We start from the raw sequence: 26,544 nt of genomic DNA on the forward strand, positions 1-26,544 counted from the left end.
AGAAATGCTGCAGCCCCCGGCGTTTCGCGTTTCATACATGATTAATTTCTAAATTGTTTGTCAGCGCACCGCAAAGCTTATACAACATGATGCTAGTCCAGATTACACGTCCTGTATTTAGATTTTAAACAAAATTTATTAACTAAGAAGAATAAAGGTGATAATAATACATACTATACTATACTGAATTTAAGTAAAGTTTTGCTAAGATGGATACATGTATTGACCCTAGCAAAACTTTACTTGTTTATAAAACAATCGTTTTCCTCGGAAAAAAAAACTTTTAACCGACCGAGCTATCCATAATCCTACTTTAGCCTCTCGAGTGAACACTTTTGGCATGCGAGCTTTTTTTCTGATACGTGTATCGATCAAGACGATACACGCGCAATTTACTTTTTATTGAGTTTGCTCTTTTATTTGACTACTTATCCTTTTCAGGGCAAAAAAGGTTTGATGGATGTAATACATTCATCGCATTTAAAACACATCACATTATCGATTGTTCGCTTAATAAAATAAGTAAATACCTGACATCTGACGTAACACAATAACGCACACCATCTCCATACAAAATAAAAAAAAAAAAAAAAAACAAAGCGTGCAATCGCTAAAATGACTCTTGTCCGCTTTGTGCTCTCGGCATACACTCGCGAATTCGCGAACAGTATAACACTTTGCGATGTAAATAAAGCGCCTCTTCGAGGGCGCAGTGCATCAAAAGCCGGTTAAGTAGCACTCGCTTTGTCAATCAACGCCAAACGATTCTTTACCCCAGACAGCAGCAGTTCGGTGAACTGTGCGTAAACCCACACACGCTCACACGGACGTTGTTCTGTCAGCAACGAGGTACCGTTGAAATCACACAGTCACGTCAATTTAATGCTTCTTTTTATATCGATTCCGTTGTGCTAAAGCAACGGCGAACGGCTCTGGCGCAGCGTAAAGATTAACCTTACGTACAGACGACCGAGTCAACCGTACCCAAACGGTTTTGTTGCACAAAGATGAATTTTGTTTTACCTCACTTCCTTCCAACTCACCGGAGAAACGAGGACCGGATACTCGTATTCTTCGTAAATCTTCGGGCAGATTTCCTCGATCCGAAATAGAAAACAAGGAAAAGAGTCGGTAGCGCTTCTGCTGCAGCAGCGATGATTCCGCCATTTGCATTTATTCGAGCATGATATTGCAAAAAAAAGAGCGGGGGAAAACGCGGATCTGGAGGAAACTGTTGCGCGCACGTATCACGGCTTTTATGCACAATGCCAGCTCCGCGTAACGCTGAGATACATGGACGTGCGTGTATCGGGTGATTCAAAGCAAACCGTGATTTTTCATGTTCGCAATGTATTTTATACCTCGAGAACAGCTATAGTGCGTGCAATCGCGGGATATATAAGTCTTTGGCGTAGTTGCAGGAAACGCGCACAACTTTACATGTATTTACACACGCAACTAAGATGGATCTGCTGTTGGTAATATACACTGAGCTGCACCGTTTTAACATTTTCGTTTAATTTTTTATAAAGCGTGCAGTCCAATTACGGTCATAATTAAAGCTTTTAATTTGATTAAACGCGGCAGTATGCGGGGACATTCTTTAATTAACTTGACAATAGTAATGTAACATGACTGTGTAATAAAAACCCTCGTTTAATTTGCGAAGGCAAAAGTGCCGGGATAAAAACGACTCTCCATTATCTCGTAGTATATTATGTTGCATATAAAGCGCATATATCATTCGCTGAGCCGTCTCTAATTTAAAAGATGTCGAAACTTTTATGAGCGCATATTTTCTCAGTACAGTTGAACAAAATGCCAACATATATATTCACAAATAATAATACACACGCAGACGTTTATACGTTGCGGATCGTATTTCATGCCGAAGCTCTAAATTACGCCCGGGCGAATATATAACTGGTCAAAAATAAGAAAAAAGAAACGCTCGCATCGAGCCGGCCGCAAATCAGGAGCGCTCGCCATATAACCGCGATCGACGTCGAAAAATCCCTCCACTTAAAAGTCCGACAGCTCGATCCGTGCGCACACGTGTATAACGCATATACAGCCTCGGCGTGATATACATAAAAACGGTCGTTCGCTTGAAATTACGATCTCGGAAGAAAAATACAGCGCCCTTAACGATTAATGTCGTGCGAGCGAGCAACCTAGCCCGTAAAAAGCCTTTTCCCCTATATCTCTCCCCCCTCCCTCCCTCCCTCCTCTCGCCCAGTCTATAATACTCTCCTGCATGAGCGCGAGAGACGCCTTTTAAAATTGACAAGGTCGGATGAACTTATTACCTTGTAAAATATTCCTCTCCGTACGTTTCCCTTTACGAGTTTCAGCTTTACGCGCGTCCTTCAAACTAGCACATCTGTGCAGCGCGCGCGGCGCATCACCAGCAGCAGTAGCGAAACATTTATACCGGCAAATATTTACGCGCACTCGATCGACTCGACAAACTCGGATTCAAAACTAGTACTCCGGGAGAGGGTCGTAGACGCGCGCGTGTAATCTATGTGGCAGTCAGCCGAGAGGCACTCACACACACACACACACCATTACACTTCGACACGCCCGAGAGAGGTAAGGGAGTTAAGAGGCAAGTTTGCGCGCGAGCCGCAAAAGCTGATGCAGCCGCTGTACACATAGCCGCGAGAGAGCTGCTCTGGCCCGCGCGTGGGCAAATTCTATTTGGAAGAACACGAGCGCTGCCTAAATATTCCGCAGTGGGTATAGAGGGCACTCGTGTGCTCCAAAAACTCTCGCGTGGATGGGAGTTTAATGCCGCATGCGACACCAGCGGCCGCTCAAGGAAGTAAAAATCATGGCGTCGAGGAATTCAATAGATCGAGTACGGAATATAGGACAGTAGTAAAAAGGGATAATTGCACGATGCATATATTCACGACTTTTAGCGCGCGTGCGAAAGGATATATTGAAGGAGAGTGAATAACCGTTTGATAAGTTGCTTTTACGGCGCGCGACACTTTTACGCGGTCTATAGCGGACTGGATTAGCGAGAGAAAGATTAAGCCCGTTAAACTAGGTAAAAGGGTATTCGAACACAAATTTAAAGCTCCATAAATATTCAAATCGATTCGTGTAGTTGGGCTTTTGGGATCGTTGCTCGCGAGTCTGAGGTTAGAATCAACGTACCTATGCGCGTGTTCTGCTTTCCCGCGCTCGAATAAAAAGCCGCCCGGGAAAGGTAGGCGAGTTTCAGATGCTATCAGCGTTGAATATGCATTATTTTCCAGCGGAGCAGTGTAACGGAGATGCATTTTTCATCGTCCGCGCGGAATCCAGATGTATATTTGACGCGCGGGGAAAAAAAAGAAGGCGAGAATTGGAATGCGGATTGTGAAAATTTTCGCGAAAGCGTGTGAGAAATAAAATTACGCAGCTGAGCTGGGAGAGTGTCGTATTTTAACGCGACAAACATTTTTCCAGGGACGCCAAAGGCTAAGTAAACAAGTGAATAAAGAAGTTGAAATTGAAGTTGAAAATTGGATTGCTTCCAAGTTGGTAACAAAAAACCTCGGAGATTTTCTTTCTCATTCAGTGGTGTGTGCGCGCACAATGAACTTCCCTTCCTGCAAATCATAATAGCGTTTTATACTCTCGTATACTTGGCCAGCGGCGAGCATGAGTAAAACTCACTCTAGGAATAACATTACAGCTTCCTATTGTTGTGCACTGTTCGCTAAATTTTGCAAAGTGTGTATTATCTCGGCTGCTATCGCCATTGGCTTGCACGGATTAAAATCATAGCTCTGAGGTACAAGAAAGTTACGTTCAGTTAGAGGTATACGTAATTCGATTTCCGCGAAGCTTATAATTAATAAGCTTATGTATTTGAAAAAAGTCTGGAAATTCCCATCCTCAACTTAACTTCTCAGCACTTGTAGGTGTAGCATCGACCACGAGTACACACATTCGCAGCAGCTGCGCGAGCAACTCTTAACGCGGACAAAAACGAACTTTCCGAGAGGCCTCGCGTCAAAATGAAAGCGACAGCCATTCCAGAACTTAAGATCCGCATTAGAGTCAGCCGCAGCCAAACCCTCTCCACATCTAAATCGACTGCTCTCTCATGGTCCTTTCTCTCTTTCACTCTTCTCCATTCAATCTCCCACGTCGATTCCGATAGTAAGGCCAGTCACGCGCGGTTGAAACGTCGCGCCTTAATACAACATTTTTCCATTATCTCTGCGCGCGCACGCCGAGAAAAATCGCGCGCCAGCAGAGTGAGAGGCCGGCAAAGAATCACGTATGGAGCCTTGTAATTCGGCGGAAAGGCTCGGGATCCCAGTCGCTCAATAATTCAGGGATAAATTACACGCGCGTCCGATGTTGTTGAGGCTACTCTCTCTCTCTCTCTCTCTCTCTCTCTCTCTCTCTCTCTGTCTCTCTCTCTCTCTCTCTCTCTCTCTCTCTCTCTCTCTCTCTCTCTCTCTCCCTGCAGCTCAGATTAGGCTTGCACACACGCACACATACAAAGAACAGAGAGTAGAGCCGCGGCCGACACGAGACTTAATATTTCATCGAACCAGCTCGAGATCATCATCCGCGTGCGAGCGCCCAGGTAGCTAATTCAATTACGAGAGCGCGCGCGCGGGAGAGAGAGAGAGAGAGAGAGAGAGAGAGAGAGAGAGTTGAGTTGTTCTCTCGTGCAATCTGGATTTGACGCTCACCGATTCATCCGGCGCGTGTTAACACGGGCGGCCCGGATTTCGTGCGGTTAATCCGACGCTAGTAGGGTCTAAAGCCAACTCGCTCGCTCGCATATGTATATCCCGGCAATTTCGAGAGGACCAAAAATCCACGCGCTGAGTTAGTCTCTTTGTGAATATCGGATGGGCGACTTGATTATTTACGACCACGGCGTTACGAATTGACCGATGCTACTCTCCACATGGCCACCGCTGTTTCGCGCACGAGCGTCGTTTATACACGCGTAGCTGCTGCTCTAGTGCGCTGTGCCGCACATGCGCGTTTGACTGCGCGTGTTACGCGGAAGCGAATATGGGAGAGCAGCGAAGAAAAGATTCGGCCGCGGCTGTAATGGTCAGTTGAAGTACGAATATAACTGACAGCTGTCTGGCGTGGGCCGTAGGTACTTGCACGTGCGCTTAAAGCTCGCGAGGTTTGCCGTTATTCGCTGTGCGGCTGAATTAGTTTCAACGATAACACTTATTAGGTAGAGATGGATTGCTTTTTTTTGGCATTTTTGTGATATTTGAGAAATTAGAATTATTTGATTGCCTATCGCTAGAGCTTATTCCAATATTGGACAATATTATTATCATTATTATGGAATTTTGTGAAATATTCGAAAACTGGGACCCTTTACATATATATTTGTTATGCCGTAGAATTCGTAAAAAAAGCAAAAATGCTTTAAAAAAGCAAAATTTTTTAAAAAAGCGGAATACCTAATCCACGTATAGCTATTGATTTGGATGCCGCGGCCTCGTAATTCTCACCGCAGACTGTAATGGCGAATGCGCACAAATGCTCACCTATGGGCCGAAAAAATAATGATCGGAAAAGCTTTTAGCGGCCGACGTACGCAGCATTGCGGGATTACAGCTTGCATATGTAGAATTTCGTACATTGTTTGCGCACACCCCATTCTGCGTCAAAGGTTAAAAATAACGCTGAATTCTTGTGGCCCAGTGTGCAGTTTTATCCGCTTTACTATATAAATAAAAAATCCTGATCAGTTTGCGATGAAAATAACTTATACCAGCGGGAAACGGATTTTCAGCAAGACTGGGATTAAAAAGGGGGACGAGTACATAGGAAAGAATCGGAAAGAAGTTTCGGCGCTAATTCAAATGGACTGCAGTCGGAAGTTGATGACTGTGAGCCAAGGGAAGCTAAATTGATAAGGGCAGCGGCAGTAGCCCGACGTACTAGGGGGGGCACCTTAACTACGTAATTCAAAGTTTCGAACGAGTTTTTAATTAGAGAGGAAATCGATTGGTGGATTTGAAAGGTCCATGGGGTTACTGTTTATAGCCCATCACTTTGTTCGATTTAACGAGCTGTTGGACCCTGCCGTTGCTGCTGCCACCACCGGGGCTAAATCGCGCGCATTTCGTATTCTCGCATTAGTTTTCCATGAAAACGTATACGTATAGCCGCCGAAACAAAGTTGCAGATTGTGAGCGAAATAGCTTACCCCGAGCTGTTTCGCGCTAAAGTCCCTCTCTATATTCCGAACTATGACAAAGTGCTTTTGATTTTCTAAATATCGTTGTTGCTAAATGCATTAGATAATGAGAAGGACAGTGTTTGCCTGGCAGAAACTCCGCCAGAGTTTTCGTAATTTGTGAGCAAGTATATTCGTTGCGTTTATTGTTGAGCCATTTGAATGTATGCATCCGTTACTTTTATGATTTGGAAAGTTACCTGCTACGTATTAATTATACCCGAAAAGGATAGAGGTAACTACGATTACAAAAGTTTAATAATTTGTGTTTTGCATTTTAGCGAGAATTGCGTAACATTAATTAAGATTAGAACCATTAGTGAAACTCAGAAATGAAATATAGCGGTAAACAAATCGTGGATAAACAACTATTTTTTAACTAACCAATCCAGAACCATTTTAATGAAAGATATATCATTAAATCATCAGTTATCCGAACATTAAGTATGAATATTTATTCTGAAATGCTACTGAAATCATCATTAATATTCGAATATACTTTCATTCATAATTAATATACCTCATTCCAGTAAATTTCTCGGAGAAACAGCAAACGTAGATCAACGCAAAATTCACAAAATTAAACCAGCATAAAATGGGCAGCAATGTTAAAATTTTAATTCATTATTCAAACATTTTCGATAAAACGCTACGCGGTTTTTTCGGTATTTCTCGCCGGTATATTTATAATTATCGCGCGAGAGCTTATGGATTTTCCAAATTGTTTGTGACGAAGCCACGGGTACAGCGAGGATGCAAACGGTAACCGACCGCAAACTAGTTACAAGTGGTGTGTAATAGACCGCTTTAAGCTCTATTACTTCGGCACTGCGCTGCACCAGGAAAGCAAATTTACCTCGAAAATATCGGCAAATTTCGCGTAACACATTTTCAAAGTTTACATCCTATATAGCTTGACTTTGATTCTCTGAAAATGCAACCCACTTACTCGAAGTTAAATTCAGCGCTGGCGGAAATCTCGACTAGCGTAAAAAATATCCGTGCGGCAGCCGTAGAAGCCCCCTATAGTGTTTCTCGTCATTCATAAGAATGCAAAAACCGCATTATTAAGGCTGCGCTAAGAGCGGCAGCAGCGACGGTAGCGACCGTTCTCTCTCGGCGTGCGAACTTCGTAAAACTTTACAAGATTAATTTGCATTGTGTAAACTGCGCGCCCCTTCAAGTTTGCCCTCTCCGCTCGCGCTCGTGCGAACTTCCGAACTTATCGCTCAGCCACGCGAACGGGAGTTTCGTTTAAATTCAATATACGAGTGACGCGCGACTCGCCCAGCAGTCCGTACCTATATAACGTAATATACGTGTATAAGCGTGGACGTCTGGAAAAAGTAAACGACACAAGCTGTACACGAGGGTGCGAAACGGCGCCGGCGAGATAGAGATGAGTAAAAATCAATTTCCGAAACGCGCCCCAGTCAATATCCGATTTTTTACGCCCTCGGCAGATATACACCGGATTTAATCTAAACTTTTTTAAGTTTTCTCGTTCGCCCCCCTGCGTGTGATCCCTCGTTTCAACCCCTGCAGAGATATTATCGTCGCGCGACACGCCGGGTTAATCCCCCGTGTCGCGGCTGCTGTCTATGCAATTAAAAGGGGAAGCAAGAGTGATACGCGAGAAACTTCTTTTTTGCTGAAAATATCACATGTCCATTATAAAGAGCTTTCGGCCAGTCGGCAGCTCACCGCTATATTTTACTGTTTGCTTTTGTTGGCGCGCAAAAGAGAGGAAGAAGGCCGCGGCCAGTTGGTAAAAGTGCAATTAAGATTTTTCAACTTTGCCCGCCGTAATGGACGTGGGTCGAATAACGTTGGGTAGCTCACAAAAGACCCACCGTATTTTTTTACCGTCCGATTATTTACTCGCTTGCACTCAACTTCAACTTATTCAATTTCGCGTGCAGCATACGTATTGTAGTAGAGCACGCTAAACACACGCGTATTTAATCCCCAAAGAGTTGGTCCTTAGTCGAACGAGCCCTAAAAAAGCCAGCGGGAGAAATCTTCCCGAAGCTCTAGCTCTTTCTCTCTCTCCGACGATCAACCCCCCAGCGGCCATAAAACCACCCTCCGCCAGTGGCACAAAGCATCGAAAACAATCTTCTCAGATTTCCCACCTACTCGTCGCCGTTGTATACATACATACATAGCGCGTACAGCTCTACACTCGTACAGGCGAGTAAGAGCAAGCCACACAGCAGCGACACGAGGATATCTCTTTGCCTACAAATTTTCGGAGAGAAATCCTCGCGGCGCGTAGTAGTTCCTGTACGTAGCATCTGTCGGCGGCGAAAATCTGCAGACGTCCCCTCCCCCTCGCTCTCTCTCTCTCTCTCTCTCTCTCTCTCTCTCTCTCTCTCTCTCTCTCTCTCTCTCTCTCTCTCGCTCGACTCGCGATTTCAATCTCTATCCAGGGGGAGAGGAGGGCAATCTCCTTGCTCGCTTTCGCGGATGATAAAGAGCGAGGGAAACGTTATAAAAGCGGCTGCGCTGTGATAAAGCCGCGTGCAAAGTGCCACACATAAGCGAGAGCCGAAAGTGCGAGTAGCAAGGGAGAAAAAGCTCGGCCGGCGCATAATCTCGGCTAACAAGTTCGGCCTTTTGCCCTCACACGCGGCTCTGTCTGATGTGCGCGCGCGGCTACACGTGTAGCAAGGTACCTGCGGAGCGCGTCGCGGCCAAGGCTCGCGGCCTCTGCTCAGTCCCGCATAATTCAATGTCGAGCGAGAGCCTCGCGGGACGCTATATCAACTTCCTGGACAGGCAGCAGCGCCGCCGCCGCCGCTCTGCCACCACATCCCGCCGAGAATTCGCGTCGGTGCGGAGCCAGCAGTAGCAGCAGCCTGGCTCATACAGACGGGATATGCTAGCCTTTCTCCTCCCGCCTCCCCCCCCCCCCCTCTCATACATACGTAAGACAAGGAGTGGAGCGCGCGCGCTATGGAGGCCACGGAGATTATGGCCTTCTTTTATTTATCACCTAATGCAGTTATGGACGACACGTTGGGGGATATAAGGTGCAGCAGCAGCAGCGGCAGCCGAGGCTCTAATGCCCCTTCGCCTCTAATGGGCTGCTGGAGGTCGAGTCTTGCTTATGGCACGGGTTATGGAAGAACGCGCTCGCGCGCAACGGCTTAATTCTTTACTCGTTTAGAGCTTTATTGGGAGAGAGGTTGGATTTTCCTTCTTTTTTTGCGCGCGCGAGGGCCGTTACTACACGGGGCTTCCTTTTGGGGTTTTAGAAGACCGTTACAAGCGAATATGTTCTAGCTGTTGCTTGCCGGAAAACGCTTGTTTGGTCTTTACCGGTGATCAATCGATTCGCTTTAAAAGCTTTTATCCTTTGAAACGACTTTAATGAATACAATTTAATGAAACTACTTTCTGGGCTAGAATATTAATTATAAGCGTTATTGCAAGGATTCATTATCTAAAGCTCTTGGAGAACGATATGATAATTCATTTGCTTCATCAGAATGTACTTGACTCGCGGAACAAATTCTACGAAATCTCGTATAATACCGGACGAAATAAAGTGGATTAACCCGACACAAGTTGGGGCGCAAAAAATCTCATCGCATTAAAACGTCGGCTGCGAATCTCGGCCAGGCGTATATAACAGGTGCGCAATAAACTTTCTTTCAATAATTCCGGCTCCCTTAATCCAAAAATTAAGTTGACATAAAAATTACGCATCGCGCAAGCAACCAGCCCGAGGGCAGAGCGGCTACTCTCACCCGTTGCATTCCCCGAAACAAATGAACCTGCAAATGGCCTATAAACGTTGTACGAAGCCAAAATAACTTCCGAATAATCCCTCCCAGTTTTGCCCAACGGTACTTCCGCACGCCGCTGCACGTCGGCCCGCGAGGGCGAAAAACGAAAAAACAACAGGATAAAGAGGCCAGCGAGAAAAAAGACCAACCGGACTAAGCCGGCTTTACTCACGGATGCAAGCGCCTGCGCAACACAAAGGATAGGGCGATGTAAAAATGACCCCGCGCGCATCAGCCCAAAAAAGGGCATCAGAAAGGATCGGGGCAAGAAAAAGGGAACGCGAGAGCATAGAGCGCGGCGAAAAAAGGACGGACAAACTTGCGAAAATCCCTCTCGACGGTTTTTGCATGCGCGAGCGCGCTATTTACTCGCCGCGCGGGAGTTTTTAAAAAGGCGTCGTAGCAGCCAAGGCGCGAGTAAAAATAATGAGCGGTTCGCGGTCCCCCCATTATTTACGGCTACTAAAGCTCGCGCGATAATTAAACGGGGGCAGCTGGCGCGCGACGGTACGGGTTATTACGACGTTCGCTTCGTCTGCGCCGGAAAAGTCTCAGGAGAGACAGTCAGTCGTCTTCCGTTGATTTGAAGCTTGGTTGACGCTGTACTATGTGTTTCGAAGGGGACTTGAGCTCTTTCATTGTTGCGCTGACTTGTTAATGCGATTGTTCTCGAAGGTTTTGTTAATACTGCGTAATTAGATGGGGCTTCGTTAAAAATAATTTAAAATATCAAGACCGCCGCTGCTGTGCACGTCGATTTGAATGTAGAATTTTAATGAATCGAGTTTCCTATACGGTGGAAAGGGGGACTTTCATTTTTTTTTCACGAAAATTGAACGGCGATGAGTGGAGCTATAGGAATTAATTAAATTTATAAAATATTCTTCCAAACTTTATACGTACATCGTGTGATTTCATTAATTGAAAAATTCCATCTGTAACGCTTCAATGATTTAATCACGCGATTGAAATTTCAATCCTACGTAGTATTTAATATACAATGAAGTTGAAGTTTGCACCGTTGCATATGCAACGAATTCGTAAATTCGGAAGTCGTTCCAAATTCAATTGTAAACGCCTTGAATGTGAAAAATAGCATTGGAAAACATGATTGCAACATAAAAAACTATGGAACAACCCTCAAATCAACAATAAATAGGGGTAGGAATACTTCAAGACCATTAGCCCATATCGTTTCGGCATTTTTGTCGCATAAAATGTTTATTAATGTGAGTCACTGGATTTGTATGACAGATTTTTGTTTAAATATATATCAGACATCCATATCAGACTCGCATTAATATACATTTCATGCGACAAAAACGCCGAAACTGCATAGGCTACTGGGATTTTGGCCGCCATTCTGCAAGGGTTCCTTATCTCGGATCTTAACGAAAGTTTTTTCTGGGGTGTATATTATCGATTAAAACAATAATTCGTCATAAAATTCCAGTGACTCACATTAATAAACATTGGACACGTCATATAAGCCGAAATGACATACGCAACAGACTTTTGGCCGCCATTTTGAAAGGGTTCCTCACTCCGGATCTTGACGAAATTTATTAAGGGAGTGTAAATTAGTTACTAAAACAATAATTTGTCTTCAAAATCCAGTGACTTGCATTAATGAACATTATATTCTACAATAACGCTGAAATGGCATGGGCTAATGGTCTTGAAGTATTCCAACCCCTATGTATTGTTTGAGGGTTGTTCCATAGTTTTTTATGTTGCAATCATGTTTTCCAATGCTATTTTTCACATTCAAGGCGTTTACAATTGAATTTGGAATGATTTCCGAATTTACGAATTCGTTGCATATGCAACGGTGCAAACTTCATAATATACAGAAAAAGACGCGCGCAACATCAAAAACTAATCTCTCCCTGCCTTCCTCAAATAATCCAGTCTTTCATATACAGGCAGCAGCCGTTTACTCGGAACCCAACACACGGTAAAAAGCGTGTCTCGTACGCGAACTTCACTTTGTCAACTCAACAGCGTAAATCCCAAAAAACCGTCTGAAATTTACTTCGCTTCTCCTTTCAACTCCTCGTCCCTTCGCCGCGATAGAGAGAAAAAAGGGTCCTCGCTCACAGCGTCTCTCTCTCTCTCTCTCTCTCTCTACCTTATTACACTCTATGACGAATTCGTTCCGCGCGCCCGCACACACACACATTCTCGTTCTTCCTCTCTCGTCCTCTGCCACACACATTCCATTATACCCTCTATATTTATCTCGCATTGTCCGTCTCGGTCTCTCTCTCTCTCTCTCTCTCTCTCTCTCTCTCTCTCTCTCTCTCTCTCTCTCTCTCTCTCTATACATCTATTTCCGGGTTCCTCCCTCTCCCGCTGCCGGCAGTGTGCGCGTCGCTTTTTGTTCGCGCGCAGTCCTGCTCCTCGCACCCTTCTCTCTTTCCTTCTCTCCCCTCCCGTCTCTCTCTCTCTCTCTCTCTCTCTCTCTCTCTCTCTCTCTCTCTCTCTCTCTCTGTATCGTGCCCTGGCTCGCGACCCTAATTCGACATTACAGCGCAGAGGCTCTGTCAAAAAGCATCTCCCCCGCACGCGCGCTAGAGAGAGAGAGAGAGAGAGAGAGAGAGAGAGAGAGAGAGAGAGAGAGAGAGAGAGGAGCGACGAAAGAGAGGACTGGAGTGCGGAAAACAGGGACGAGCCGAGTACCAGTCTGGCGCATTTGTTTTCAAATTTTCGCGCTCTGGGATTAACTTTTGGCCGCCGCTCGGCCCACGCGCACGCGAAATACACACAACCACCGCCGCCGCTCGAGAGGGTTCATTCGCGCTCGAGAGATCCGAGTTGGCGAGAGCTCTATACGGCTAATTTTTAGCCCGGATAATGCGACACAGAGACAGAGAGCTGTTTTTGGACCTGATGTGAAGTGCGCTTTTATCCGCTTCCACCCCTACGCGCACCGCTGCTATGGTTGGCTAATTTAACGCGCCGCTCCTCCGCATTACGATGATAATGACACGCGAGAGATGATCGTTGTGGAGAGGGGCCAACTTGGCGCGCGCTCCCTGATGCTGCACGCGGGATTAAAAATTCAATCAGCGCGCGAAAGGTTATGAATTTAAAAATATGATAAGTTATGGAGCTGCCCTCCTCTCTCTTTTTGTCCTCTCTCGCATACGCGCACTTGGGTATAGATTTTATCTCGTCGGAGTAGTCCACCCCTGCACCCGACTACTACTACTACTACATAAACATAGGAAGTTTAAAATTTCCAAAGGCCTGACTTCATAAATATTTTTAACTTTTATTAAGGTCCGTACTTGCGCGCGTACTACGCGGGATCGAAGAGTACGTGTTGGCTGCCCTCCTCGAGATTTATGGCCATCCGGTGCGGGTATAAAATGCATCGAACACACACGTCGCGCGCGCGTGCGTTGAGAAAATTGAAAAAAAAACACACACACAAGAAGAACGTGATATATCTATTACTCGAGCTCTTTCCACTCGAGGCCCCTGTGTGCGTGTATTAATTTAATCCAAGGAATAACAAATGCGCGAGAGAGCAGCGACGACGAAAAAGCTTTTTGAGTTTTAAAATTTGTTCGATTAAACGCGCGAGAGCTAATAAGCTCGTAAAGTCTGAAAGGAAAATTACCATAACGCGGACAGGGGATTAATGCTTTTACGATGCAAAAGGGTGTACGTGTGTGTGCGCGCGCGTGAAAGCGCAACGTGATTTACGTTTTTATAGCGCATAATCTTAAATTGAATCAGTTATTTCATCGGGAAGATATGAGTTGTAGAAAGTAATTTTTAGAGAGAGGAGGGGTGCAAAAAATTTGCCCATAAATTACTGATTTATGGACTCGCTCACCGCTGAAAGCTCTCGCGTACGTTTGTTTTTCTTTCTCTTCGCTGCTGCGGCGCAATGCTAAAAATTGTATTTGCGCTTTTATCTTTGTGCCGCCGCGCGCGCACTTCGATTTTCGCATAAAAGTCACGGAGTTAAATATATAATACAGCCTCCCGAATATACGTGCACACATATTTCTCGTAATTTATATATCGCTATATTCGACACTCATTCAGCAGAATCAATTGAATCGCGATGTTTCAAAAATTCGTTGTTTCAATATTCTTCATATACGCTCGTGAAGTAATCGTATCAGCAGCTGATGCGGGATTTTCCAAAATTCGCATCTCTCTTTTCCCGCCATAATTACGACCAGCGTCCTGTCATTACCATAAAGCACGTCGGATCGCGATATCTCTCAAAGTTTATTAACGACGAGGAACAAAAAGAGAGCCATACCCATTTTTCAACTATTTTTAACCGCGAGAGATTTTCTCTTTCGCATGCACGTTCATACACGAGGAAAATTTTCAGCTGACGCGAAATTACTGGCTGATCACGTATGCGAAAGGACATTGAATTCTTTTCCCGAATGTCGAGCACATACTGTTATTGACAGCGCGCTGTAATGAAAGTCGGCCTGTAGTAATCAGTGCCTAATTACGTACGGCTTGCGCGTGCGATGTATCACTGCTGTTCTTGGTCATCAGGTTTCAGTTGTTTTTACAGATTGCAAGCTGTCTGTCATGGTACAAGCGTTGATCAATTATTGCTATATTGTCTATGATAACTCATGAATAAGTTACAGTGATTAAATCCTCGTCAAAATTTAATATATATTAATACCTCTCATACGCAATGCTGTTTTAAACGCACGTAAACGTAAACTCTAGTTACTTATTAAATTATATCTAAACGATTGCAGTTATTTGGATAATTTTGTCAGTATACGTACCATCATAATCATGATAATGGAGTTTACTAGCTCGTTTCCTAATTGCGTTCTATCACACAAAGTCCGTGACGGATTCACAATTATGACTTAAACAATTGTAGTCGCACTACAGTACACGCGGTGCCGAATAGAGGTTAATGACTATTTTAGTGCACAAAAGCAATGCATCATTAGATCTTAGTAAACACCGTATATGCCATTATCCGTATTTCCAAAGCTAATCAATAGCGCGAGTCGTCTCCTACGGATGCAAAATGCGTTTTTCAATTCCCAGAAGCTCAACGTGTAGGAGATATGAAAGGCTACGTGTAATACTCGCGCACAGCGCAGGGGTATGGATGCGCTCAGGCGAGCCCCGATTATCGGAAAAGCCGGACACGCGATTGCGCTAATTGAAACGTAATAACGACCTATTCAGTATTCGTATTCCGTTGTACACTCGCGGAATAACAATAATTATAGTTCGAGAGCTTGAGCGCGCGCGGAAAATGTCCGGGCCGGAAATCATCCTGGTTGTCCGGCGAGCTAGCGCTGCCGCCAAGATCGTTAAGTGAAATTCAAAATGAAGAATGGGATTTGCACGATTGGTTCGCGGCGCGTTGCGCTCTCTGTGCGTATATACCAGGCTCATCTAGCTCGATGTGCAGTTTTTTTTCGAGAGAGCTGAGAGAGCGAAAATAATTAGTTACGTGCGCGATCGATTGAAAAAAAGGAAGCGTAATCGTTTTGCGTGATTTGAGGGATGAATTATTGGTTGCTGATGCTGCGGCGCGGTAAAGCCGATTTTGAAACATTGGTTTATCAAACGTTTATTATTGTTGCTGTTCTTTTTCGGAGTAATGGCGTTATCCCGCGAGAAAATGGATCAGGATGAAACGTTTTTCTACGTAACAATGCTGCATTGTCATTTGAAGAAATAATCAGCTTTATTTTGCAAAACACAAAAATTTCTTTTTTATAATTCTAATTATTTCTATCACCATCCAGAGCACAATAATGGAGCGCAATTCGATTAGGCGATCGATATGCACAATACAAACACTTCGCTCGGACCAGGAGTGCCAATCAGCGATCGCCACAAAGCTAAAAACCCAACATGCATACAACTGGTACCTCCAACGATCGTGTGCAGAGCATGATAACGAGGAGAAGTCGCACGCGAGAGAGAAAGAGAAGGAGTAGTTCGAGAGGTGCGCACGACTGTCTGCGAATAAAAAAGCACCATGAAATCGAGACGATGGCAAACCGCGACTTAAAGAGGAAGGCGGAAAGAGATGCTCTTTCTAATTAATACAAATCCTCGGCATTTTGGTCGCGTAAAACGAGCCTAAGAGGATTACACATGGCAATGTAAACGTAAGCCAGGTACACTTGCTGCCGTCGCTGCATCGCGCCCCTGCGCTGCTGCCGTCGCCGTTGGGTAATTTCTCGACTCTCTCTCTCTCTCTCTCTCTCTCTCTCTCTCTCTCTCTCACTCTCTCTCTCTCTCTTTCTTTCTACTTCTATTACATGAGCGTATACAGAAAGCAATTACTCGCGCCGTTTGAATCAATTTTCTGTTTACGTTAACTTCGATCGTTACCACTTTATAGAGCCATAAAAAATTATTCAGAAGCCACGGTACTTTTACCCCCTCCCCTGAACGGGGACAGCAGCTATATTATGCATGTGATAGCCCTCGCGGTGTTATGAGGGGGTAGAATTGAATTTATCGGCGTCAACGCGGGCACTAATTTATTCGGGCCCTGTAATGCAGACGTTATGTTCCGGGCGCAATTATTGCGTTATAAATGTGCGCGAGCGCAGAGTTGATGGTAGCGGCGGTCGGGATAAGTGCGCGCCTGATTATTGTCATGTAAATTAAGAGCTCGAGCGCGAGGGTTCATCGGGGGCGACGAGTAGACGAGTTTCGAGCCTGTAGAGAGTTTACCTCGATTAATTTTATCTTGCTGTGCATACTTATCGATTTTTACCAAAATTGTTCGATGGAGTAGCAGGGCTACTGAACATTCCTCGTGTACGTCAATATGTTAAAAAAATTATTCTGTGCAGCTTTACTCTCTCCCAGACTTCGATTCGCTCGCTAGTTTGTCTCGACGAGTGTGGATGTATATGCACTAGGCGGTAGTATCTAACTTTCGTATGATAAACTAAAAACTTCGTAGTAGTTAAAGTACCGCGAGTAGATAAAGTACCGCGTATGCAAGAAACATTGCAATAACTACTTTCTGCGTACAATATTTTCCGTGCAAATATTCATCTCTCTCTCTCGCACTCTCTCTTATTCGCTTCTCTGCATCCACCCTCGAAGGCAAACACAGTGCGAAATCCCAAAGAAAAGCGCGATAAATCAAACTTGCCGTGCGTGTGCACTTCTGCCACTTTCATTTTTTACTCTTTTGTTTCGACTAAGTACACACATGCGCGCGCAGAGATCCGCTATTTCCACAACGAAAAAGTAAGTAATGCCGCCGAGTGTACACGCACGCGCGTATATGCACAGGAGGATGCATGCGGGCAGAAAAAGCTTATTAAAAGGTAAAAGCTTGCTCTAGCAAACAGTCGGGTAAAATGGCGCCATAATGACGCTGTGGCTGTTCTTTTGTAAAAAAATAAAGATTCAGGAATTGTAATTTTTTTTTAGAATTTAATGACTCACTTGACGGCTTAACTAAAAGCTTTTTTATCCTGTGTGAAATATCAGGAAGTTAACAAAATATTAAAACGTCTATACAGTTAAACCAAACGTTTCTCCAGAATTCAAGCATAAACAAACGAATAAGTAAATAAATAAATACAAATACACCCTCGAAATTCAACCGCTCGAAATTTCTCATTTTCACTTCATTATTCAGAATCCTAATTCCCTCCCATCCTTCTCTCGGCACTGGCGGCAGCTCGGGTATAGCCCCCTGAATACATCCAATTCCATCTCCCCCCTTTGTCCTTCCATCGGCTCGTTTTATCGAGCCTCGAACTCGGCGCGCTTCTATTCGTCGTCGTCGTCGTCGTTCTTTTTTCTCGTACCGTGTTGTCGCTCTGCAAGAGAGCTTGCGGTAACTAATTGCTTCGGCGCGCGCTCGGATTCTCTCTCCCTCCCTCCCAGGCTCGGTTTTATACGAAATCCTCGGGCTTCGAGAATCGCATCGGGTTACCATCGAGGCGTGTCGAGGCGCTCGACTCTCTCTCTCTCTCTCTCTCTCTCTCTCTCTCTCTCTCTCTCTCTCTCCCTGCGCCAGCTCTGTGTTTGCGTGTTGCGTAATCGCAGGAACGCAACGATGTAATATAGCAGCCCTTCTACGCTTCCCCTCCGCAGATTCGACGGTGCAAGCAGTGAGCGTGTCAACGATGAATTCATAAAACGTCTTAAAAGCTCGCCGGATCCGCCCGGATAAATCGGTAGCCGTGGTTCTACGGCAGAAGCGGTGAAACGAGAGAGAGCGAGAGAGAGAGAGAGAGAGAGAGAGAGAGAGAGAGAGAGAGAGAGTGTGTTTTATGGGTTGCGCGGACGGTAGTGGCGGCAGTGGTGGTGGTCGCGGAAATAACGGAGCGGCGATAGACACAGCTAATGGAGTGCTTTAATTATTATTGTGCGGAAGCACGCGACGAATTTATTCGTCTTTTTTCAAGGGGGGATGTACGATTGCTCCGTGCTTTTTCCACCCTCGGAGGGAGCTTCTTTGTTTTTATCTCAGAGGGGAGGATGGCGTGCGCTACTTTTTTTTACTACGACTGAATTTAAATTGTTCTCGTTCCCGTGAAATTGCAGCGTTTGTTGTTTTTTACTTTTAGCCGTTTTTCTCGGGCTTATAAGCAAAATTTCGTGATTTTATGATAAGTTTCTAAAAATATATTACGTGATAATGTGCGTTAAAGTGGCGTTTTATTAAAATTTTATTTTTAGAAACAGGCTATACTTCCTGAGAATTTCACGAATAGTTTCGACGACGACGATGAGTTTATTTACACAAAATATTTGCTCTGATAATAGTCTTAGCACGGAATCTGAATTTTATTCAAGGATAATAATTATTCAAACACGACGGCGTTTATTTAAAAAAATTATGAGATGAACATATTATCTGGATTTCGTCCCATTTTCAGTATGACGAAATGATATTTATTTTATTTCATATCTCTGTACTTCGCGAGATGATTTATTATTATTTATGCAATTACGACAGAGATTAACGTGAATGCGAATGTAATATAATAAAATTATAACTTATAATTATATAAAATATGGATTCCGGACTAATTAGTCAATTAATATGTATCACATATTTACTCGTTAAAAATATTATTTTAGTAGCAAAAAATAAAAACACTTATTTTTTGAAATACAAAGCCACTATGTTATCACTCTCTACGAAATACCCACGTTTCTCTCGGAGAAAATAAGGATAGACTATACCGTTGATGCGGCATCTTCGGTTGAAACGAAATGCTCGCCTTGACAAGTCATGCATTTGTGTCAGCGCATGGGTACGTATACGATTCTCATATACCTAAGTATCAGCAGGTCGTCTCTTTTCAAAGTCTTCTGATTCTTGTTCTCCGTCTCGTTGTGTTCCGGCGCAATTTCAAAGTGTGTACGCCTTTGTATGTGTTTGTTTGTTTTTCCCTTTATGACGCGTCCACAGAGTCGCTTCAACGCGCCGCGCGACGCTTTATTTTCTCCCCGACTCTTTTTGTTTATACGCCCCTCATAACCACGTTTCATTTTCGGGGACAATGACATTCGCTGCTCCGAGGACATGACGGACGTGACATTTTTTCGCATTTAAACGGCCGAGCGGTAGCCGCGGGGGCAATTAATTTTAAATTACCGCCACTCCTTTTTCAGGTCAATTTGCTTAATTTATGGTCACAGAGAAAGAGGGTATTGTCGAGCGGCGCGCGATGCTGCAGCGGCAGACTAGACATGCGAGGCGATGCTGGGAAAAATCGCCCAGCATCGCGTATTAATGGAAATATTATCTTTTCATTAAATAAAAATGCCACTCTTTTCCCTGTTGGCGCTGAAAAATTCAGAGCTAGCAGGCGTCTGTGTCGGTTTAACCTACTTTTTCACGACTGCATTATGAAGAGCTGATTTATGCAGGGAATTATTTATTTTGAAAATTTCGTGCCTGCTCTCTTCCTCTTTTTAACATGGGATTTTTGGATACGAAATTTAATTAGCATCTTTTGTCTCCGCGTTGCAAATTTTTGAAAGCAGGTAATTCGACTCTTGTACGATCAAAAAATTACAACGTACACGTTTTACATGTTGCGAAAAGAATCCGAGATATGATTTTGAAATAATTCCGATTACGGATGTAGAAGCTTATTTCCATTTTCGCTGCGATGTTTTTTTGTTCCAAGACTCGAACAAAGGGAAAACTTCATTTTCTCTTCGGTGTCTCCCCGAAATGTTCTCTATGCATACAAAGCTGACCGAAGGATCTCAAATTGGGTCAACATGTCGGGGGTACATCCACTGTTGTAAAGCAGCCCCCCTCAACCCTCGATATTACCATATAATAGTTTACCAAACATTGTAGAACAATAATGCTCAAGATTACTTGCTACAATTAGTGTTGTCTTGCTGCCAAGACGTAACAACATTAAATCATTTACAGCACTATCCGAAAGTGATAATTGATCCGAGACAGTCGGCACAACGGCTTTGTATATATATATATATATATATATATATATATATATATATATATATATATATGTCAACGGGTTGAAATCGCAGACGAGCGAGACTCGACAAAGTAAAATGGCTGAAATATAGACAAAGCGGCAGTGATTTTTCCAAATTGCGCACTTAACAAGAATAATAGAGACCGCGTGCTGCGCTAAAGCTCCACTTAGCAGGAGTGCGAGATAGGGAGACCATAAAATTTTAACGCCCTTGTCTCTTACCGAGATTAAAACTTTCGCTCTTTCTCGGAAAAATTCCGAGCGACTCGCGCAATTCGTCGAATTCGTTACATAGGTACATACAAATATACAAGGATAACGCGCGAAGAGGGCTAGTCGATCCGGCGCGTCGAGAATTCCGAAAAAAGCAGCGGCGGAAATCGCATTGAAATGGAAATCCCCGGTAATACATCTCAATCAGTATAGGCCATAAAAAAGGCCCGCCCCGCGAGCAGAAAGCGCTCGAAAAGCCCCGAGAATCCAAAGGGGCTCAATAATAATTCAGCCGCGTCGAATTCGCCGACCGAATAGCCCTCTCCCTCGGTTACAAAGCCCCGGCCAGCAGCATCGCTCGCACCCAACACGCAGAGGACGAGAGAGAGAGAGAGAGAGAGAGAGAGAGAGAGAGAGAGAGAGAGAGAGAGAGAGAGAGCAGCGGCGCGGCATGTATAATGCAGAAAATTCACCTTGAGCCGAGCTGTTATCGAGGAGCGTCAGGAGGGCGACGAACAATTGAACCAGCATTGTCTCTCTCTGGATCTGCGACTATCACAATCGGCGCACACTTTGTTCACAGTTGCGAAAATTCCATCACTCGCCCCGGCGCGCGCGTATGCGTGTGTGTATATGCGTGTATATACGTGTTCTCTCACTCACTCTCCAACACTGCTGCTATACTGCACAAAGAAAATCAGCACTCCTCGGGGCTGGCGCGTCCCGCGATCAACATAATCGCTATTAATACTCGGCGGCGCGTGTGTCCGCGGGCTCGGGTTCGTTATCGGTTCTGACTTTGCTCTGCGAATCGTCGTATATAGCTATATCTCGTTGGGCGCGCTTTCACGGCCGTTGGCTACTGAGGCGAGGCCGCGCTGCGGTAGAATTCGAGCGCATGATGCGGCCCCCTCTCTCGCGGGCCCTCTGACTTCTCGGAACTGGCGGCGCGCGAGTTCGCACAGGTCACTGGCGGTTGGCCAGCCTTGTTGACGTTTTCTCGTTCGTCGCGTTCATGCAGCGCCGCCTCATGGCTGAGCTTGTTTTCTATGTATTCGTTTTTTCTTCACAAAACTTGTTTATACACACTCGATTTTATGCAAGTCACTCGCTGCTGGCACGCACTAATAGGTGTCACTCGTGCACACCCGATTTCAACGTCACTGAACCAACTAACCAATTCACTCTGCTGCTGCTGCTGTAAGTACGACGAGACGAGTATATCCGTTGTCGAACGATATACGGAAGAACGTGGTGGACCGTTGACCGGTGCGACGGCGGCGGCGGCGGCGGCTCCCGAGAGGAACGAACGAGCGCTGACTCGGCGCGGCGCGAAGTGACACACTGCGGCTGCCGCTGGCTTGCCGCGCGCGTGCAGGAGCCTGCGCAGCAACGCGGGAGGGATGGAGCGCGAGCTGCTGCTTCTCTCCGGCAGCGCCACCATCTCCCCTTCCCTCCTCCTCCTGCCCGACGATCTCTCTCTTTCTGCGCGCGGGCATAACGTCGTGTAAACGGCTCCATTCACGTGCCGCGCTCTCTTTTTGCCCGTGCAGTGCAGCGCAGAGATATTTCGAGGCACTTGACACGTTTTTTCGCAGGTGCGATGCTCTGTGACGAGCTTTGGCTCTGCGCTGTGTCGGGGGCCGCTGAATGAAATGCTACTTCTGCCAATGGCTTTTTGAGTCGCCTCGAGAGGGAGAGAAGAGAGTCGAGAGCGGAAGGTGCGGTATACGACGGTGTATCCTATTGCGGAGAGAGGAAGGCTTTTTATAGCTGTGTTACGCGCAGGTGGCAGCTATGACACTGCGTACTATATGTGTTTACGCACAACGGGCCGGCTTCGACTGATGTATAGATAGCATTTGATTTCTGCTAAGCTGGCTGATCGGCTACGACGCTGGTGTATATCGTATACTCCTGATGGCGGCCAGTAATGTTGCAGGTTATGCGTCGCGTGAATCGAGCAATTAGACGGGTATGTACGTGTACATACAGGTATATTGTCGCCATTAGTAATATTGCTATTAGAGAATTCCGTTAAAAAAAAGGTTATAAAAGTTAATAAAATTCGAACCTGTAAGAACAATGGAATGGCATTTATGAGATTTCTTTCTCCCATATCGCGCGGAGTGTACCGAATACGACAACGTAAAAAGAGCCGTTAAAGGGTCTGCTATTCCGGGTATCGCTTTGTGTTTACATTACAACGCGCTGATCAAATTTTCTCGTTATATGTGCGCGGCGCACGAGTACATTCGATTGATGTGTATACAAAACGACTTACGTTAATTCTTAGTACCGAGCACAGTTCGTTATACTCGGAAATCTATAACACCGCATATGAAAGTTAGTATCATTTTTATCCATCAGTTCAATAAATCGAAGTAATTTTATTTTCAATACCCATTTCCAGTCAATTTTCATTACGATCGCTCAATATAACGTCGCTTTTTAATTCATACGCCCTTTTTTAGTAGAAAGCAATTAAATGTTTTTGTTCGAAGACATCCAATTAGAAAGCAATTAATTTTCATATCGAAATCAATTTTCAAACAGAGCACACGGAAAAATCCTATAAAGAATATTATACATTTTTTCAATTAAATCCCATCGCACTTCGGAAATCAGATCGCTTCGCGCGCGTTCTGGATGACATTGATAAAATGAATTAATTTTATGCAACGAGAATATTGGCGCAGCGCGATATGAGTTATTCATACATGGATTTTAATGACGTCCACGCATATTTTATGTATTACACGCTGAAAGAGTGTTATCAAAAATGGATAAGCGAATTATCTTTACAATGTTAATTCCGCAGTAGAGAAAGCTCCCTTTCGCGTGTCGTTGATGGTAGGGAGGATTAGCGTTTGAAAAATTCTACCGATGACGCGTTATTCCAAGTGAATTTCATACAATAATCATCACTTGGCGATGATGAACTTTTCCCCTCATATCCATTATTTTTAAAAACGATCGAATTTTTCTTGACTACACGGAAATTTGTTCAACATACAAGGCAGACCGCATATCAGATGCCATTAAAACATAGAAACGCGCATCTACATCCACGCGAAATTCTGACAAATGCGGTGGCTAGAGCCGTATGTACAGAATTCCACGCGATAAACCGAAAAAGAATCAGACCGAAAAAGCGCCGCTATCTCGAAAGCAACGTCTGCGCTCGCATACCGCACGTATACACGGCATCTGCTAAACCTCAAAACTAAGATCTCCCCTTACCCGCTTTGCTATCGCAACATTCCCTTCTTTCCCTCTCTCTCTCTCTCTCTCTCTCTCTCTCTCTTCTCGACCTTCCCTCCGTAATTTCGTTCGCGTTATCTGCGTTTTCTCGCCTCCTTCCCACGCAACCTCTACACATAGCACTGTATACGCACGTATAAAGCGCGCAACGATGTCGCGGAATCGGCTCTGCTTATGTAGCTTGAGGTGCAACCTATACTTTGCTCACAACACGCGCTTTCGAGGAAGTACACGGAATGCGCTCTCGACAATTATCGTCGCGTGTCGCGTACCTATGTATGCTCGGCGATCTTGTTGTCGGTGCAAGCGGCTCGAAACTTTGTGCCGGGAGCTAGCGCGAGGTTGGAATTTTTATTGCGCGAATTATGGAAATGATGTATACGTAGTGCCAGATGCAGTAGATTCCTCGAGACTGCTTACGCGATGTAGGTGCGCGTTTTTCATTTCTCTATCTTTTCTTCGCTGGAGCTACGTCTTTTTGGCCGGTTGTATACGAAGCTGCTACTGCTGCACTTCTCCACTTTGGAAGTGCAGTTCCAGCCGATAAAATCTATTCAAGGGGCCAAGTTTCTTTTTTGCCGGCCCGCCCCGAGTTATGCCCGCTGTCGTGTATCGTGAAAATCTCTGCGTTATGACGGGTTCTTTGATCTTATTTTTGCTTTAGCGCCAAGGCTAGCAGTGGGTATAATTTTGGAGTATTTTCGCCACGTTGATTTCACTCAGCGTATTTCACTCTCGTGTGTGCGACAGCTTATTTGCATAATAAAATACCGGACACGGAGGATATTTTTCCCGAAATTTAATTTTCTTGCGAAATAAATAAATTTTTTTTAAACAGTTAGGCTTCGGCAACGCAGTAAGCCCAACCTTCCTTAATACACGTAACACTGCAGCAATAGTAGCCTGTGCCGCACCGACGACGCCATTATTTCCCATCCGAACTAATATTGAGCCGGCTTTGTTTCGAAACTGTAAGTTGTGTGGAGAGTACGAGAGCAAGAGGAAGACTGCAAAAAAATCAAATTTACCGAACAAAGGACTTTTTCATAGAGACCAAATTGGACTTGTTCTCGTTTATAGATTTGAAATACCATTCGAACAAGGGCGCGCGCGTATACGAAATACTCTCAAAAGGATTGCAAGCATTGTCTTGCCGACTGCGTATTTTTTAACCAACGACCACACGTAGATTTCAATTCGAGAACAATGAGAGAGGTAGTAGGTATTGAAAAATACGCAACAAACAGGTAAATTGAATATTTTTCAGCGATAGAAAATGAAATCCAACAGACAACAGGACTTGAGCTTAACAACAAAACAAGAGACTAACGAGTCGGACAAGATAGACAAATTAGCAAACGGAAACGCGCGCAATTGCATAAGAGGGGAAGTAGTAGTAGCTCGCGCGATTTTCCCCTTCGTATGATTTCATTTGACTCTCGGGCCTACGCTCTCGACTATACACTTATAGCCGCTGCATTCGCGAACTTGAAAGCTTCGCGCTCTAATTCAATACGACTGGCTTATATATATTATAAACAGCTCGAGCTCGTTATACACACGCACAGCTACTTTACCTAATACCGATTTGCATTGCCAATCCGTTGAGCTGCGCCGAAGCTTGGCTGGGCGTGAAGTTTGCTTTATTAAGAAAGCCGCGGCATAAAGTATTTGAATTTGAATGTTATGTGGCTCATGGTGTGCTGCAGAGAGCAGCGCTTCTTAGGCGCGGCAGAAGTTGGACCTTATTATTCTAAAAGTTTGCGGCAAACGAGATTTCTCGAGGCAAATTAAGGCTTGTGCAGAGATGTGTGACACGCTCGTTTTCGGAGAGAACCGTGGCGCTCTCCCCCCCCCCCCCCCCTCCTTCTGACTCTACTCTGCGAACGAGAGGAGACGACGACGAGGATGAAGACGAGAGAAGAATGAAGTTTCCTCGAATTAAACTTTCGCGCGCTAGCTGCAGCGGGGCAAAGTCAGGAGGCGCGGCTGACGACTCGTTGCTGGCGCTTATAATCCGAGAGAGCTGCGCGTGCTAAGTACAGCCGCCCCGAAATATGCATGCATATCTCGCGCGCGTCGGGCTCTATTCGAATTTCAAACGGCAGTCGCCCGAGATTGCGGCAAGAATTCTTCAATAATTAATAACTTGTTCTCCGCCCGCGACTCTTTTGCCTTCGTAATTTAGCGACCCCACCACCGCCAGCACCACCTCGCGGCTGCTTGATAATGATTGTTGACCGCGGAGAGAACTACTTCGGCCCTGGTAGTAAACTTCCTTAATGGCCAGACTTGACCCATTTGCATTTGCGGATGGAGCTACGCCTGCTACTGCACTCGTTTTACCCCTCGTCGCTCGCAAAATTATACCGAGAGTGAGCCGCTTATACGTGTATAAGTTCTCTCCAACTTTCTCTCTCTCTCTCTCTCCAACTTTCTCTCTCTCTCTCTCTCCAACTTTCTCTCTCTCTCTCTCTCTCTCTCTCTCTCTCTCTCTCTCTCTCTCTCTCTCTCTCTCTCTCTCTCTCTCTCTCTCTCTACTTCTTTCTCCTCGCTGAATTTCCCTTCT

The 26,544-nt window shown here is 44.9% G+C and overlaps 1 protein-coding gene across 1 annotated transcript in view; it reads right to left on the bottom strand.

Moving 5' to 3' along the window:
- Positions 1-22,057, bottom strand: part of LOC100119453 (zwei Ig domain protein zig-8) — a 236,268-nt gene extending 214,211 nt beyond the window's left edge. Inside the window, exon 1 of the mRNA XM_016982255.2 lies at positions 21,185-22,057. Within this exon, the coding sequence (XP_016837744.1) occupies positions 21,185-21,242 (58 nt within the window). The 5' untranslated portion in view covers positions 21,243-22,057. The remainder of the gene's footprint in view (positions 1-21,184) is intronic.
- Positions 22,058-26,544: the final 4,487 nt, after the last annotated feature.

The sequence above is a fragment of the Nasonia vitripennis genome, chromosome 2 (genome assembly GCF_009193385.2).
Source record: "Nasonia vitripennis strain AsymCx chromosome 2, Nvit_psr_1.1, whole genome shotgun sequence".
Taxonomy (NCBI): Eukaryota; Metazoa; Arthropoda; class Insecta; order Hymenoptera; family Pteromalidae; genus Nasonia; species Nasonia vitripennis.